Source organism: Lytechinus pictus, chromosome 19 (assembly GCF_037042905.1).
Source record: "Lytechinus pictus isolate F3 Inbred chromosome 19, Lp3.0, whole genome shotgun sequence".
Taxonomy (NCBI): Eukaryota; Metazoa; Echinodermata; class Echinoidea; order Temnopleuroida; family Toxopneustidae; genus Lytechinus; species Lytechinus pictus.
The window spans coordinates 14,249,448-14,266,913 of record NC_087263.1 but is presented as its reverse complement, the minus strand read 5'-3'; the positions used below and the strand labels follow the sequence as shown (position 1 = coordinate 14,266,913).

General features: G+C 34.9%; 1 protein-coding gene across 1 annotated transcript; it reads right to left on the bottom strand.

Moving 5' to 3' along the window:
• Window positions 1-229: 229 nt before the first annotated feature.
• LOC129282794 (alpha-2,8-sialyltransferase 8B-like) lies at window positions 230-17,466 on the bottom strand. The gene is made up of 4 exons (XM_064113829.1): window positions 17,313-17,466; window positions 8,242-8,302; window positions 5,632-6,165; window positions 230-4,706 (listed from the first exon to the last, which is right to left on the bottom strand). The coding sequence occupies exons 1-4, from the start codon at window positions 17,461-17,463 to the stop codon at window positions 4,451-4,453; spliced, it is 1,002 nt and encodes a 333-aa protein (XP_063969899.1). The 5' UTR covers window positions 17,464-17,466; the 3' UTR covers window positions 230-4,450.

Genomic DNA, 17,466 nt, shown 5'->3' with positions numbered 1-17,466 from the left:
TGAAAGATTTTTTTGTTTTAACATGTTTAAGTCTAAGGGAGTTTCCTTGCAAGATTTATGGCAACTTGTGAAAAATATGAATTCAACTATTCTGTTTCGTTTCCATGGAGCATTTTATGCAAAGAATTGTCAGCAAGTTATATTGACGGTTGTTATAAGCTACGGAAATCCCCAAATCGGATTGGTTCAGAGAAAATTAGCCAGTGAAAATCGTTGACTATATGAGATAGATAGATAAATGGTATTTATTAAAATTTTCCACATATTGCAATTAAGAAACTGAATTGCATGTGAATTACAAAGTTAAAAATCCAAGTATACATTTCATTGAATACAATACAATTTTCAAGTGTGCAAAGTCGATAATATACTGTATACCATTGATCTTATGATACAATTAAAACTATTAAACTTACATTCATGCATCATAACTGTATATTGTCAGGATCAAGATAGATTTTTGGAAAGGAGAAGGCAAGGAAAGAGTACAGGGTTATAGAAGTTAGATAGAAAATAGAAGAAAAAAATAAATTAGGGAGGGAATGAGATTGATCCTGACAAGAACATGTGACAAATAAATAAGAATAAAGGGCAAGTTACGACAATGAACATGACAAACAATCCTAACAGTAATATACAATACGAAAAGCATAATCATTCAAGGGTTTTTGTTGTTGTTTTAACGGATCAGATCAGGGATTGTGCTGTTCCACATACGCTTAGTTTTACATTTGGGTTCGTATATCTTTCTTGTCTTTCGTAAATTTATTGTTTGCAATAAAGTCATTTTGAAGAAGGCGACACTCAGATCATTTCGACGTTTTTCTAATTGTTGTAATTTTGACACAGTAAGAGCAGTAGTGTAACAATCATAATCATTTCTAAAGATAATTCTTAAGGCGCGTTTTTGAATTCTTTCTAAAGGACATCCGCTCCAAACTGGAGCAGCATACTCAAGTATTGGGCGAATATAGCCAATGAAAATTGTAACTAAATCCTCGTGAGAATGACTATATTTTGCTAAGGTGCGGAGCATATATAGTTTTGCATTTGCTCTCTTTTTTTATGTCAGAAATATGTGCTTCCCACTTTAAATCGTTCTGTATTGTAACGCCAAGTAATTTCACTTGGGTCACACTAGCAAGTACAGAATTATCAAGGGTAAGTGGATAGTGGTTAACTGGATCTCTAGAGAAACAGATGTCCATTTTGATACACTTTGTAGGATTCAATTGCATTTTATTGGATTCAGCCCATTTATACAGACATGTTACTGCTTCTTGCATGTTTGAAAGTGGTTTGATTTACGACATTCGACCAGAGTTAAATCGTCAACATATTTAAACATATGCATACAATCATTGGTTTTAAAGTCATTTATCATTACAAGAAAAATTAAGGGACCGATTTTTATACCCTGGGGCACACCTGCCTTGATTTGGCACCAATCTGATAACGTACACATTGTTTACGCTCAGACAGAAAATCTGATATCCAAAGAACTATCGATGGGCGCAGACCAATTTGGAGGTGCCGTGGCCGAGTGGTCTAAGGCGCCTGGCTATACATGGAAAGTCCGGGGTTCGATCCCCGGCTACGACACCTATGCTCTTTTATCCTGCATTCAAATAAAAGGAAATGCTTTACGCATTATTTGTAACTAGGTGTGCACTTGTTTAAAAAAAAAAAAAAAATCGGTAAATTTTTTTATGGCAATTGTATGATCTATTCTGTCAAATGCCTTTTTGAAATCGATGAGAAGTACAGTTGATAATGTTTTTGGTGTTTCCGCATTCAAGAAAATATGGTGAAGAATGTTAATTAAACAATGTGAGGTTGATAATGTTTTCGGTTTCCAAACTGACAAGGATCAATATGTTTAGAGATATATTGATTCATCCATTCTGCTATAAAACCTTGTATAACCTTAGCATAGTGATCTGTCAGAGATAAAGGTCTAAGTTTGTCAATACTTGGAGGGTTAACTTTCGGAATCGGCACCACGATGGCCCGCTTCCAAGAGTCCGGAACTTTACCCTGCCTGAAAGAAGCATCGATTATGCATGTTAAAGGATCAGAGAGTTCTACAGAAAAAAAGACGAATCAAACGCGCTGAAATACCTTCAGGGCCATTAGTCTCTGAACCTTTGATTTTTGAAAGGGCCTTATTAACTTGCCATGGGGTTACATCAGGAAGTCTTCATGATGGTAGGTATGCAGGAAGACACGCCATATTAAATGGCTCTAAGTCAGAAGAGACAGACATGAGATGTTCATTGATAGCATTTGCTATTTTCATTTTATAGGATCAATACCTTCAACCCGGATGTTTAGTGATGCTAAGTTTCCTTTTGTAAGGATACTTATTTCTTGATACTATCGTGAATGATTACTTTTTTTAAGTCTCTGGATCCTCGATGAGTAGAAATTTAATTTTGATTTCTTTATAAGAGAATTTATTTTGTTTCTCAACCGCTTCCGAACATTTTCTTTCCCTAGATGAAATGCAATCTGTCTCTTGTGAATCAGAGATTTGATTTCTCCTGTCATCCAGGGTTTATCTCTAACATAAAGAACTACCTTGCGAATAGGAAAATATTTGTTTATTGCAGAATTCAACTTTAGATGAAAATAATTACATAGAACGTTTACATCAGGATGGTCCTTTAATTCTGGCCAGTCATAATTAGATATCCATCGTCCAAACGCCGCCGCTGCACTGTCGTATATATAATCAACAACTTGTCGAAAAGGATAAGTTATAATTACTGGATCAATATTCATTTGATTAAAATCGCCCAATACCACAATTCCTGCATCCACGTGATTAGTTAGGATAATATCTATAGTATTCACTAAATGATGATTTAGTTCACTTTCAAGTTCTCCATCGGGTGTTTGGATAGTATACAACAGCACAGTAAATACAAGAGATAGATCTCGGAAGACGGGGAGGGCGTATCTTCATCCATGTCACTTCAAGGTCGTCGGGAACTTGGATGTTGACTAAAGGATTCAAAAACTCTCTCACATACAGTGCGTTTCAGAAAAAAAGGTAATCCAAATCTAGAGGGCCGATATTTGGATCATATTTAATTTTGTGGAATTATTCTGCATGGATATGGAAGAAAAACTCATCAGCTTTCCATTGATACCCTATTTGTACCATCTGCGCCACTCATAACCGAATTAATTGATGTTGAAGACAACAGGTGCAGGTACAATTTTTTCCAAGTTTGGGTAATGTGGGTAAAATTTGCGTTTGATAGAATAAACTGTAAAAGAGTCAAGGCATTCTCTGAAATGGTGATTGAAAGGTTAATTCACCCACACCTTCAACATATCTTCCTCTCCTTTGCACACAAAACCTGTAGCGTGGAGGGAGTAAGGATATCTTACAGCTGTCTTAACCATTGTCGGCACAAAAAGCTTCCACCTAATATGTCGAATTCGGCCCTGCAAATCATCAAGATCTTAAGGAGGAATTACAAATACCTTGTTTTTTAGTGTCCTCAAAGGAAACAATCACAGGCGCTGGGTCAGAGAATCTTGGTGGCCATTCTACGTCATGGTTAAGGGCAACACATTCATGTCCAAACTTCAAAGAGTTCTTTGAGTCTATCTCGAAAGATTTTCGAACGATGGACAGGAGTGCTAGTCCTGAATCCACCAAAGACTCGGACGCAGGTACACTCCTCGAACCTGCCTATCAAAATTTGGTCCATCGACCGTGGTACAATCTCCTCATTAATCATTTGCAAGTACATTCGCCTATTTGCAGTCCATTGGAAGAAAAAGGTCCAATCAAGATTTTTGGAAGCTCAGGATTTGGTGAAAGTATTTACATCAGCATTTGCTCTTTCAAGTTTTCAAAAACTTGGAAAAAGTGGTACCTGCACCTGTTTTCTTCAACATCACTTAATTTTGTCATGCGTGGCACAAATGTCACAAATATGGTACCAATGGAAAGCTGATGAGTTACTCTTTTATATCCATGCAGAATAATTACACAAATTTTAATGTGATCCGAATACCAGCCCTCTAGATTTGGATTACCTTTTTTCTGAAACGCATTGTATATCGCTACTCCACCACCTCGTCGATCACATCTTGATTTAGCTCCTAAACAATAGCCCGGGATGGAGAAACTATTAGGTGGACAGTCATCTCTAAACCACGTCTCAGTAATGGCGACAATGTCTACATCAAAATATGAGATAACGGCCGATAACTCATCAAACTTATTGCAGGCCGATCTAACATTGCACACAAGATAAAAGAGGGTAGATAAGATTTTGGTGATGGCGCGTCTGATGCCACGGGAGTTAGACATCTTGGACGACGACTAAGATGTTGTTTTACTAGTACACGAATGTTGGGTAAAATCATCGGAATGTGTTGCTTGAATAAATTAAATGTTTCGTGAAAGACGTATATGCTCTCCTGATTACTAATTGCACTCCCCCAGCTGCAGCTCCACGGCACTTTGATTCTGTAACTGTCGATAGATTTTGAATTCTACTGGCATCTTGTGCGCATTTGTGGAGTGGTTCATTGGAAAGGAGTCGTAGTAGTGGTACGTTAACGTTCTGTTGTGTGCATCGACGGAGAAGGGGTAAAATCCAAACATTGTAATCCTTTCACAGAATAATGATGCTGCTGACAAAATGAGTAGACCTGTAGACGGAGTCCGCTTTTTCCAAATCCTGTTGAATAAATGAAATATAAACTAAATATTTACATAATACATTGTGTTTAGCTAAAAGCATGACTTTATATTTCTACCGATGATCACACGCACAAAAAAGGATCATTATATATGACATTAGGGAAAAGTTAAAAATATTGGTGAAGATTTGAAGTAAATCCATCAAAAATTAAAAAAGTTATTAGGAGTTATTTGAAGTACTTTATAGCGTTTCCGGTGGCCTCAAAGGAGAGCATTATTGCTCTGTTCATTTTTTATCTTCGCTACATCGATGGTGTGATTAGCACAAAGGATTAACATCACCCTCGCCTTTTTTAAGGGAGGGTCCAGGCTGGAGATATTTATGTCTCAATAAAAAGAGTAAAATTCAGAGCTAAATGCTGAAAATTTCATCAAAATCGGATAACAAATAACGAAGTTATTGAATTTTAAAGATGTGCATTATTCCGGTGAAATAGTTCTAGGCATGTCTTTATGAATATTCATTAGGTGACTGATGTTGTCATATCCCCACTTGTTCTTTTGTATTTTATTATATGAAATTAGGTTTATTCAAAATTGTTCTACCAAGAACTAAAACAATTGGATTGATAACTGATTAAGTGCATTATTCATTTATTGCCGCAACTTATTTCATCATAATGGAGACACATCATTTACACATGTATGAAAAAATGAAACATTTACGAATTCATGTAATAACATGAGAAAAAGGAAAGTGGGGATGTGACATAATCAGCCCACCTAATGAATATTCATGACAATGTACATATAATTGTTTTCCCAAAATATCGATAAACTTTAAAATTCAATAACTTTGTTATCCTATTTCTATGAAATTTTCAGCATTTTGCTCTGTGAATTTTACTTTATTTATTTTAGATATAAATATTTTCAGCCCGGACCATCCCTTTAACACTAACCTGGGCACGACACCAAACAAGCTAGCGGGACTATAAGCCCATCTGGCGTTGAAACCGAAGCTATCGATCATTCCTCTTGATAAAACGTTCATGTTTCCTTTACGAGATCCTCCTTTCGGGTACCATACCACAGAATTGTTATACAATTTCAATTTTGTCAACGTATCCTGGCATCCAACAGATATGTTAGGAAAATGTTTCTTTGTACACTTAGCCGCAGACTTCAGTTGTGAATAATTTAACGTCGTGATATTGGCTTTGTATCCAACGTCCTCGCCATACTTCAAACCAAATGGAGACAGGTTCATCCTAAAGACAAAATCGTGACTATCAATCATGCTCCCACAGGTACTATTGGATAGAATTCCAGAGTTTCCAACTACTGCGCATGTCTGTTGCGCAGGAATCGATTCCGTTTTACCATCCCGAAGCAACAAAGTTTCATTGACTTGGAAATCAAAGTCTTCCGGCTTCACGCTCGTCTTGTAGATTTGGATGATTTGCCATTTCTTTAATCGCTTTGAAACTCTGTCTCTGCAATATGGAAGAAAATGAATTATGAAAAATGTGGAATCCTTGCTAAAGATTGCCGTATAAACATATTAAGAAAAAAGTTAACTTTGCACCCTAAATACACTAAATGCAACACTGGTCGCACAATTCCTTTTGGGGTGCAATTTTGCACCCTTGGAAGCGGGGGTGCTGGGGTGCTGAAGGACAAAAAAAATCCTTGGGGGAGATGCGTGTACTGGCAAAAACCCCGGCCATGTATTCTGAAATATCTGAAAGATGAGTAAAATGTAATCAAAATGACGTCGATTTTGTACTTAAAACCTTTTTTTTTTTCTTTTTTCTTTTTGCTTTTCAAATTCCTCGGTACCAAAATGACCTCCATTTTTCAATGGAAATTCAGCACTCCCAGTAAAAATAGTTCCCAGGGCCCTGCCCTTAGTGATACAAAGGTAAAAAATTTGTACCTGTTTGCCAGTTTGCGACCTAAAGGGTGCAACTTTGCACCTTTAAGGGTGCATTCATTTTTGCGTTCGAAAAGCCGGGCGCACATTAAGGGTATGTCTACAACTTGGCACCCCAAACTATTTGATGAATGCAAAAATAATTTTGGGGTGAAAATAAAGTCCAATAAGAAATACAGGAGCTCGCGGTGTACATGTAAACTGCAAAAGAAATTGTAAAATTTTGTTTGATTATTCCTGGAAGCACGTACATACACTTCTATCAAAGTAAATATCTAAATTCATGCCACCAAAGTTATAAACATTCAATTTTTTCATCATGCGAAACAAACACAGAAAAAGAAATAGTGCAACAGCATCGGCTGTGGATATGCATATACAGTTTGTAAAGATAATCAGAAGTTTAAAATGCCTTAATTTTTTTATTATTCCATTTCGATTATAATGTTATTTTGTGATTGTTTGATTCTCTTTATTTTTTCCCCAAGCATTTCCGTTGCTAGGATGGAATTGGCCCTTAACCCTCTGCACGCTGATGTTGCAATTTTGCACATTCGTACAATTAAATTCACCAATCGTAATAATTAGTTTTCTACACTAACTTTATATTAGAGAAGCTAATAAAAATGGCAAAAGTTATTGGACAACATCTATAATCATCAGTATCAATGGTTACAAATGAAAACTTGATTCAAAGAAAATAACATGAAAACAGTTGTCATTATCATTCCCCAAAAATTAATTCAGCGTGCTAGAAAGTTGCTAAAACATAGACGTCATGAGCCGATAACTTTGTGGGGGCACAACATGACGCGTATGGGGCAAAAATCACGAGAAAGCGAAACGAGCAAGCGAATATACTTTTTAAAATGAAAAATTGATTATTATCTATGATAAATTTGGACTTGAAGGGATGCTCCAGGCTGAAGATATTTATATCTACATAAACATAGTAAAATTCACAGCGCAAAATGCTGAAAATTTGATCAAAATCGGATAACAAATAAAGAAGTTATTAAATTCTAAAGATTTGCATTATTCCGGTGAGACAGTTCTAGGCATGTCTTCATGAATATTCATTACGTGGGCTGATGATGCCACATCCCCACTTCTCTTTTTCAATTTTGTTTTTACATGAAATCATAATTGTTTCAATTTTTTTATAATTGTGTAAATGATGTGTTTTCATTATGATGAAATAAGTTGCAGCATGAAATAACTAACGCACTTAATCAGTTGTCAATCCAATTGATTGTTTTAGTTCAGGGTAGAACATTTTTGAATAAGCCAAATTTCATATAATACAATACATAAGGACAAGTGGGGATATGACATCATCGGCCCATCTAATGAATATGAGGGGGCACCCCTGCCTTACACTTCTTTTAATTTGAAAGGTTTCAGAAATCCAGCCATGATTTAACACCCGGCCTTTTGCGTTTTTATACGCCGATTGAATCCACTAAATGAAAGAATTTCCAAGATGTAATATTTTTAAAAGGTAAAATATAATTTTTTGTACATAAATATATTTACTGATCTACCCCATGCCCCCCATCAACTTCATTCAACTAGGGCCTATACGGAACTTTGTCTGATATTGATAATAAGTGTCTTATATAGGCCTACCACTTACCTGACATAAAAGTTTGGAAGCGAAATATTCACAGCCGGGGTATTGTTAATGCCTACAGGATCTGAAATAAGAAATAATAATATTGCATTTGCATTGAATTAAAATTGATCTTATTACTTAAAGGAGATGTTCACTCTGACGCATTGGCGTAAATCCGTGACGTCATGCTATTTAGGTTTGGAGGGGGGGGGGTGACACAATAGACCACCCCCCCGGCCCTGAACGATACGTTCACCGTTCGGATTTACGCCCGTGCCCTGGCGATAAGTTGTTGTTTTTAAGAGAGACAAATTGAAAGACAAGTCCACCCCAACAAGAAGTTGATTTGAATAAATCAAAAGAAAAATCCAACAAGCACAACATTGAAAATTTCATCAAAATCGGATGTAAAATAAAAAAGTTATGGCATTTTTAAGTGCTGCTTAATTTCACAAAACAGTTATATGCACATCCTGGTCGGTATGCAAATGAGGGAACTGATGATGTCATCCACTCACTACTTCTTTTGCATTTCATTATATGAAATATGAATATTCTAAATTTCTCATTGTCCTGTAAAACAAAGCTTTATTTCTTCCTTAAATGTGAATTACCATTGTTTTAACATTTTATGGTTCAGTCAAGTTGATCCTTATTGTCAAATCTGTTAAAAAATGAAATATTGTACAATTCAAACAATAAAAAAAAAGATAAATAGTGAGTGGGAGACATCATCAGCTCTCTCATTTGCATGTTGCTGAGTTGTGCATAATAACCGTTTTGTGAAAAATAAGCGAAATTTTAAAATGTCGCAACTAAACAATATCCGATTTGATGAAATTTTCAGCATTATGCTTATTCGATTTATCTCTATTGATTCAAATCAACATTTTTCTGAGTGGGGTGGACTTGACCTTTAAAGAAAATTATCTGTACACAAATGATGTATGCTGGGCCTCCTTTAAAGCACACAAGCACTTTTGGCCATTTATGTGCAAAGCGGGCGTCGTGGTCTAGTTGTTATAAATCAATGAGGGATATATCATAATACTGGTATACCCCCCCAAAAAAAAAAAAAAATATATATATATATATATATATATCTATAATTATGAAGACGGAAAATTAATAAAAGGAAAGAAAAAAATCAAAGACAGTGAATAAAGCAGGACAGAAAACAAGAAACACACACAATCATACCCCCACACACACAAACAATACAGAAAACGAAACAAGAGACTAGAACAAACAAAACAAACAAGAAAAATGCACATTAGGAATAAAGAGAGAAGATAAAAGAGAGAGGAGAGGGGAAGAGAGAATAAGAAAGAGAATAGAGGAGGAAGCTGCTTAGGTAGAAACGTTGGAGATCTGCGGTTTATATTTGTGGAGAACAATTTTCTTTAACCCATTACTGAAACTAAAATGTGTCGGTTTATTGCGCATTGATTCCAAAAGACAGTTCCAAAGTTTTGTACCGGTGAATGTTTTATTCAGAAGGATGAATCTAGCTCTTGGTGTGTGAAATAGACCGGCGGACCTTGTTAGATAATGATGAATTTCAACATTTTAAGTGAACATGGAATAAAAAATATTTGGTAGATAATTTCCATATAAAGTGTACATGAGTTTTCCAAGATTATAACTATATAAATCACCGATATTCAAAATATTATGTTTATAGAAAAGTGCATCAGTATGTGACAAATAATGCGCATAGCCTTTTCTGCAAAAGTAGAATTCTGTAGAGGAGAACTCAGCACAATTCCCCGATGCTAATATACCATAGTTTAAGTGAGGCAGAATCAAATTTGAATACAAATTAAATAGTATATGAGTGGGGAAGAAAAAATTACTTTTTTTACGATACCAATATTTCTCGATCTCGAAATTATTTTACAAATGATCTACGTGTTCCTTCCAGGATAGATTCTTGTCGATAGTTACACCAAGAAACTACGTACTGTCAACTCTTTGTTTATCAGTATTTTCCAAAATAATATTACCTGGAAGATCACCTATTATATACTACTAAAGAGCATATAGTTTTGTTTTTGAAGATTAAGTGATCGTTTATTGGCTTTGATCCATTCTGAAACCGGTTACGGTTCATGATTAATGGTGGCAAGTAAATGGCGAAGACCCTTGTGGGAAGAAAAAAATTTAAGAGTCGTCAGCAAACAGAATAAAAGATTAAATACTGGAAGACTTGCAAAAATCATTAATATTAATAAGGAAAAGTAGGGGACCCAAGATAGAGCCTTGCGGAACACCACAGTTAACCATTTTCGTGTCGGAGATAATATTCTTGATAGATACAAATTGTTTGATATTATCTAGGTAGTTCCTGAACCACTCCAAGGCTATACCTTCGACTCCATAATAATTGAATTTTTATCATAATATTCATGATTAATGGTATAAAAAGCCTTGGAGAAGTCCAGGAACACCCCAACAGTATGTTCAAAATTGTCGATTCCGCTAGCAATTTTATCAACTATAGTTAAGAAAGCATGCATGTGTAGTATTATGATTCTCACGAAAGCCAAATTGTAAAGGATAAAACAAATCATGCATATTAGCGAATTTGATGATGCGAACAAATATTAATTTTTCAAGAACTTTAGACAGCAGGTTAATCATGTTAATAGAAATATTGGTCGATAATTACCTAACGGAGTACTATCACCTTTTTTAATACAGGAATAACACGAGCTATTGTCAGTGATAAAGGTACAACACCAGTAGACAGACATAAATCATAGATATTTTCCCAGGGCTTAACAATTGCATCACAATCTTTTGTAACAAGATATTATTGATACCATCATGACCACAGGTTTGCTTATTTTTTAAGTTATGAATTATGTTCGCAATATCTGCCTCATCTGTAGGACTGAAGTATTGCCATAAGTGTGGGAGGTACAAAGTCGACGTTTGTTGCCAAGCCGGTAAGAATCCCGATATCCAATGGCGGTGTAAGGATATTTTGATAGGGGAAGAGATGATCTCTAGGCCAATTTTGTGATGCGGGGGGGGGGGGGGGGAGGGGAGAAGATAACCTCTGCCTGACGTCATATTTTGTCTCAATTTAAAATGATAGGAGGAGCGTTTCATCAATAACCATTTTTGTCCGACAACTTTCCTCGATTTTGATCGGCTGACAAGCGCTGTTACCAATGGTAACAGTCGGATAAAACAGGACTTGTCGGATGAAAACGTCAAGTACTTTCACGAAAGCTTCACAGATATAGGCCTGTTCTTCCTCGGTTCGTCCTTATAGACATGATAGAGTACAACGGTCCATACCTCTTATTTCTATGCTCTTCCTCCTCCATTCTTGATATTTTTCCTCCGTCTTGTTCTCCAGTCCTCTTTGTGTTTCTTCACTACTTCAAAAATAATAAGGGTGATCGTCTCCTCCCCCCCCCCCCTCCCTGCTGGGTCGCCCATCACCTGCCGATATATCAAAATTAGCGATAAAAAAAATCGAAAATGAATGATGGAATCTTCCTCGTAAGATAGTGTCACAAGCGGCATTTCATAATCATGATCATTTTGACTTGCATTTATTCAGACAAAACAGATAGCTTTTAAAAAAATGTACATCCTTTCAAAATATGTAAGTCTTAAATTGTAAATGATTTGATAAGCCGGAAACAAAGTTCTCTGTTATTATTATGTATATTCAAGCCCTGAGGAAAACCATTAAAACTGGTCGAAAGCTTGACCCAAAATGAAAGGAGTTGAACAAATATTGCTACGTACGTCCCTCCCTCTTCCTTTCGAAGTCACACCTACACTATATGATACTATCATGCTACACTTTACACGTAAGCATGCATTGGTAAGAGGCCAAGGCAAATTCTCGCTGTACACACATACATGCATGTTAATCATTAACATTGTTATACTAAACTGCTATAAAAATCCATAAATCGAAATGAATTGTCAGGTTAATAAACGAATCACGTGCTAGATAAATTGACTTTTATCTCATATAATGTTAAATTTTTATGAATCGGACCGGCTATGACTCATAAAAAGACAACGGGTCAAAATGTCTACTACGAATTTCTCTTCTGTAATGCACGGTTCTAGCAGTATTAGCAGCTATCATCATGATCATAAAATGCTTCATATAATAAATCTAACACTATCTACATGATCCGAAATGTATGAAGAAGTCTTCTTATAATCTTATTTTTACACAAACAGCGACCAGTATTAGGAGTTGTCTATTTCATGAAGATTTCATCAGAAATATGTCTCTTTAGGCAAAATTTAAAGGTCAAGTCCATCCCGAAAAATGTTGATTTGAATCAATAGATAAAAGTCAGAGAAGCATAATGCTGAAATGCCATTGAAATCGAATTTAAAATAAGAAAATTATGATATTTTAAAATTTCGCTTACTTTTCACAAAATAGTTTTCACAAAATAAACTATGCACAGTTTATTTATGCAAATTACAGAGTCTATGATGTCCCTCACTCACTATTTCTTTTGTTTTTTATTGTTTGAATTATTTCAATTTTACAGATTTGACAACTATAGGATCAAATTGACTGAACCATAAAATGTTGAACAATGGTAATTCCACGAGTTCAGGGTGAAATAAAGACGAAATATTTCATATAATAAAATTAATAAGTAGTACTAGTGAGTGATGTCATCAGTCCCCTCATTTGCATACCGACCGAGATGTGCATATAACTGTTTTGTGAAATTAAGCCAAACTTAAAAATGTCATAACTTACTTATTTTACATCCGATTTTGATGAAATTTTCTGTCATGCTTGTTTGATCAACATCTTTGGGGGAGGTATACTTGACCTTTAAATTTTGTCTAAAAGACACATTTCTGATGTTATCTTCATGAAATAGACATCTCAAAATACGTGTAAACATGAGATTATAATTAGACTTCTTCATACATTTCAGATCATGTAGATAGTGTTAGATTTATTATATGAAGCAATTTATGATAATGATGATGACCGGGATGTGCATTTAACTGGTTTGTGAAATTAAGCCAAACTTAAAAATGTCATAACCTACTATTTTACATCCGATTTCGATCAAATTTTCTGTCATGCTTGTTTGATTTTTCTCTTTTTATTCAAATCAACTTTTTGTTGGGGTGGACTTTCCTTTAACGTGAGTAACTGTAATAACGTGACTCATCAGTATTGGGCGTGACAGACAGCCAGAGGCTGCGGGGCGTAGCAACTGTTTCAACTCCTTTTATTTCCAAGCTTTCGACCTATTTGCCTGTCTTCGTCAAGACACAAAAGAATAAAAATATTAGGTAAATATAGGTGTTCCCGTATAGGAGACACTTATATTAAATGTGCATTTAACGCGTTATCGTTTTCCCGGAGATATCAGTCATTCAAATGTTAAAATCAGACAATGGGATTCATTTAAAGACACTAGAATTAATTTACAATCATTGGACTAAACTTATGGTCAAGACTATTTCAAATGTGATCATTTCAATATTTGTCACGTGCTTTGATTTTATTCTTATTCACGAATGTACTTTTTATTCTAACTCTTGGGCAATGAAATTCAGTAATTGCTCATTTAATTTAATCAACAATAATGACCGATAGGATTGCTTGAGCAACCGATTTCATTTTTTGATAGTTAAAATTAATGATGTGTAATTCGTTTGTTTTGCATGACATCTGTATATGTAAATGTATAAACATATTTATAATAAAATTAGAATTGTTATGCATTGTGGCTTAAAATATATATTTCTTTAGCCCAAATTCGAATTTTCACAATTTCCTTAGTTTTCATCATTAAAACAATTTTGTTGGCATCTTTTGCAAAGGGTTTTGCGTTTCGTTACAAACTTAAGGTGTTAAGGACAATTCTATATTCTTCCTTTTCACACGACTATGCCTGACTGTGCGGATATTTCCATTAGTGTTTGCTTTCTTTTTCTTTTTTTTCTTTTCAACTTTATTACAAGTCCCAAGGGCAGATCCAGGATATTCCAAAGGGGTAAGGGGCAAATGCAGGAAATTTTTTGACAGCCTGAAAAAAATCTTTACTACAAAATCGATGTCATTTGTTCAAGGAAAATTTGGATAACCAAAAAAAAAGGTCACCAATTGCGCACGCATGACACATTCCAGTAAAAAAACAATTGAGCCTCTCAAAAGTGGATCCGCCACTGAAATGTCCCTTTTCATACATATTTTCAACTTTATTCAATTTCATGGGTGATCCTCTGTATGTCAAGCATGGCGGAATTGGAAGGGATGGCTCCATACTATCAACCGATTGATGGTATGGAGCCATCCCTTCCAATTTTCCGCATGAATATTCATTATCTCTGCAAAACATTCTTCAAGTGAGTCAACTGATTATTTTATAAAGAGCATGCAATTCAAGGAATGAGCATTCAATTTCATTTTTCCACATGTGAATTCATTTTATTTGCAACATCTTTTCTATAAAAAAAACATTATTATATTCAAGTACATTTCACAACATTATTTCAAAGTAAAGTATTACTAACAGGAAAATTAGGCCTATACATGAAATAGAATCGCCGAATAATCAACATAGTTTAAGTAAGCTGTTGCTTATCAAATGCACTAATTTAAAACGTGCTTGCCTATATTATACGAAAATTCGTTTGACTAAACAGCTACAACGCCATGCAACATCTGATTTTGAATGCCCATTTCTTAAATTCATTGTTATGCTTGCGAATTAATTAAATTGCATGCTGTTTATCTAAATTCGAGTGACTTGTTTGGTATTTATTTTGCCTGGAAAATACATTCTATTGACAAATAATGATATACAATGACAAAAAGCAGAAGCAATCATGGCTATCGCGAAATTAAATGGACATAACATTGAATTAAAAGATTTAAATGTAAAATTGAGCGGGAAAACCTATAATAACGAAAATCATGAGGCATGCGACAGAAACAGAAGCAATAGAACACAACTCTGTAACATAATGAAAAACGTATATAAATAGAAATTAAAGGAAACGGTCATTTCAGCTAAAAGATCTATTAACAGAAAATAAAAATTATATTTTTATGCGTATATATATAATGAGGAAACCAACTTCATTTGTGTGTAAGGGGAGCTGTGACTTCAAAAAGTTACAAGATAAGAAATCCTTATCTGAGTATGCCCTTTTTTATGGATTTTTTTTAATCATACGCTATGTTATATAATAAATAATAATAATGTGACTTATAAAGCGCCAAATCCACTCTGTAGAGTGCTCAAGGCGCATAAAGAGCTAAAAGTTTAATAAAAAGGTTTTTAGAAGATTTTTGAAAGTTTCGACAGAGGTACATTTTTTATGTCTTAAAGGAGAATGAAACTCTTGGAGCAAGTTAGCTTTTGTGAAAGCAGAAAAATCAAAGAATAAGATCAACAAAAGTTTGAGTAAAATAGGACTAGCAATAGAAGAGTTATGAGCATTTGAATGTCGAGATCACTAATGCTATGGAGATCCTCCTATTGGCAACGCAACCAAGATCTATGATATCACAGATGAACAACTCTCCCCTTTTGGACACTGAAAATATACCCCAAAACATCTCTTTTTGCTCATTCTAATCATATGACAAACGATTCATCAATGATATAATGTTGTGAAACCTCTGTACTTGTCCTCTCATAAAGAGAACACCTCACCTTGTGATATATTCTATAAAAGTGAGAATATAAGTGAAATAAGTACTAAAGCAATGAGGGAGTTGTACGTGTGTGACATCACAGATCTTGGTCGCATTGCCAATGGGAGGATCTACATGGCATTAGTGATCTCAATATTCAAATGCTCATAACTTTCTTATTATTCATTCAATCTTCCTCAAACTTTCAACAATATGCTTCTTTGATTTTTCTCTTTGATATGGATTCAGCTGGTTTCAAGGGTTTCATTCTCCTTTAAGGAAGGCTATTCCACAAATAATAAACAGTTCTTGTATAGCGCATATCACGATTATGAATAATGTCTCTATGCGCTTCCAAAGGACTTGGATATTATTACCCCAGCTGTAGCTTGGCAGCCGTAATTACTAAGATTACAGCGCACACAAAGTGGGGCATGCGAAAGCAAAAGATCTTGCCCCCCAAGTTTTTGAAACTTTTGGAATGAAAAGGAAGCCAGAAGTGGATGAGCGCAAAGACCTGCTTGGTCTGTAGTAATTGATAAATGAAAGACTGTATTGTGGTGCTGATCCAAGAATACTATGAAAAGCAAGCAACAAAATCTTAAAGATAATCCGATTTTTGATAGGGAGCCAGTGCAGCGAATACAATATGGGAGTGATATGAGAGCGTTTACTTTAATAACGAAAATCATTATTTTTTTTCCTTAATTTTTTTTTAAAATGTAAGAAGTCAAAGAAAAATATTTACATTTTTCCGGGGGGGGGGGGGCACAACAAAATGATGAAGAATGTAGGCCTAAGAAAAAGTGAGAGACATAAACGCCCGCGCTGAATTTGATGACGATAGAAGAATATTTATAGTGCACACTTTGCGGGGGAAAATAGTTTTTATTATTTTAAAAGAGTAATTTAAAATATGATGGGTTGCAATGGTTGCAATTAAGGGACCCTTTACATACTGCCATTACATATTCCTAGCGGCGCCGATCCATGTTTTGGATGAGGGAACGGGCAAAAGTAAAATTACAAAAATACAAAAAATACCCCCCCCAAAAAAAAAATTCTCAGTGCACGCAAAATTATAATACAGAATTCTGCGCAAACCGCGCGCCGATCGATAAATGACAATTTTGAATGTTTAATCGTATTTTTATGCAACGTTTAATGGTTTTATAATGCTCCCAATTCTTTAAAGAATACATTTGCATAAGATATTTATTTTTCAAGTTGTTAAAAAAAATATTCGTAAGCAAATCGATATGTTTTAATCACCCCCTTATTTTCGTTTGGGAGGCGATCCGACGCCTATACCTACACCTATCGAATACAACAGCTGTTGTGCGATTTCTATATTAATACTGATTGAAAACACTGTTATTCAAGAATGATTGAACAAATAAGCTATATAGATTATCACTTGACCCACCTTTCAAAACTGTCCTGATTGGTGAAAAGATGAGAGGTTTTTGCTGAAACACGGTCAAAGCATCTTCTGCGAACGAGAGAAATAACCACATAAAAAATGCCAGAGCATAGAAAAGAAATGGCAAAAAGCGTGGTCCTAGTATGCTCGCCATATT

Coding starts and splice junctions, on each gene's coding strand:
- LOC129282794 (XM_064113829.1), bottom strand. CDS start 17,463: ATGGCGAGCATACTAGGACCACGCTTTTTGCCATTTCTTTTCTATGCT. Junction 6,166..8,241: donor CTTCCAAACTTTTATGTCAG/GTAAGTGGTAGG, acceptor TCCATATTGCAG/AGACAGAGTTTCAAAGCGAT. Junction 4,707..5,631: donor TTGTTTGGTGTCGTGCCCAG/GTTAGTGTTAAA, acceptor TTTATTCAACAG/GATTTGGAAAAAGCGGACTC.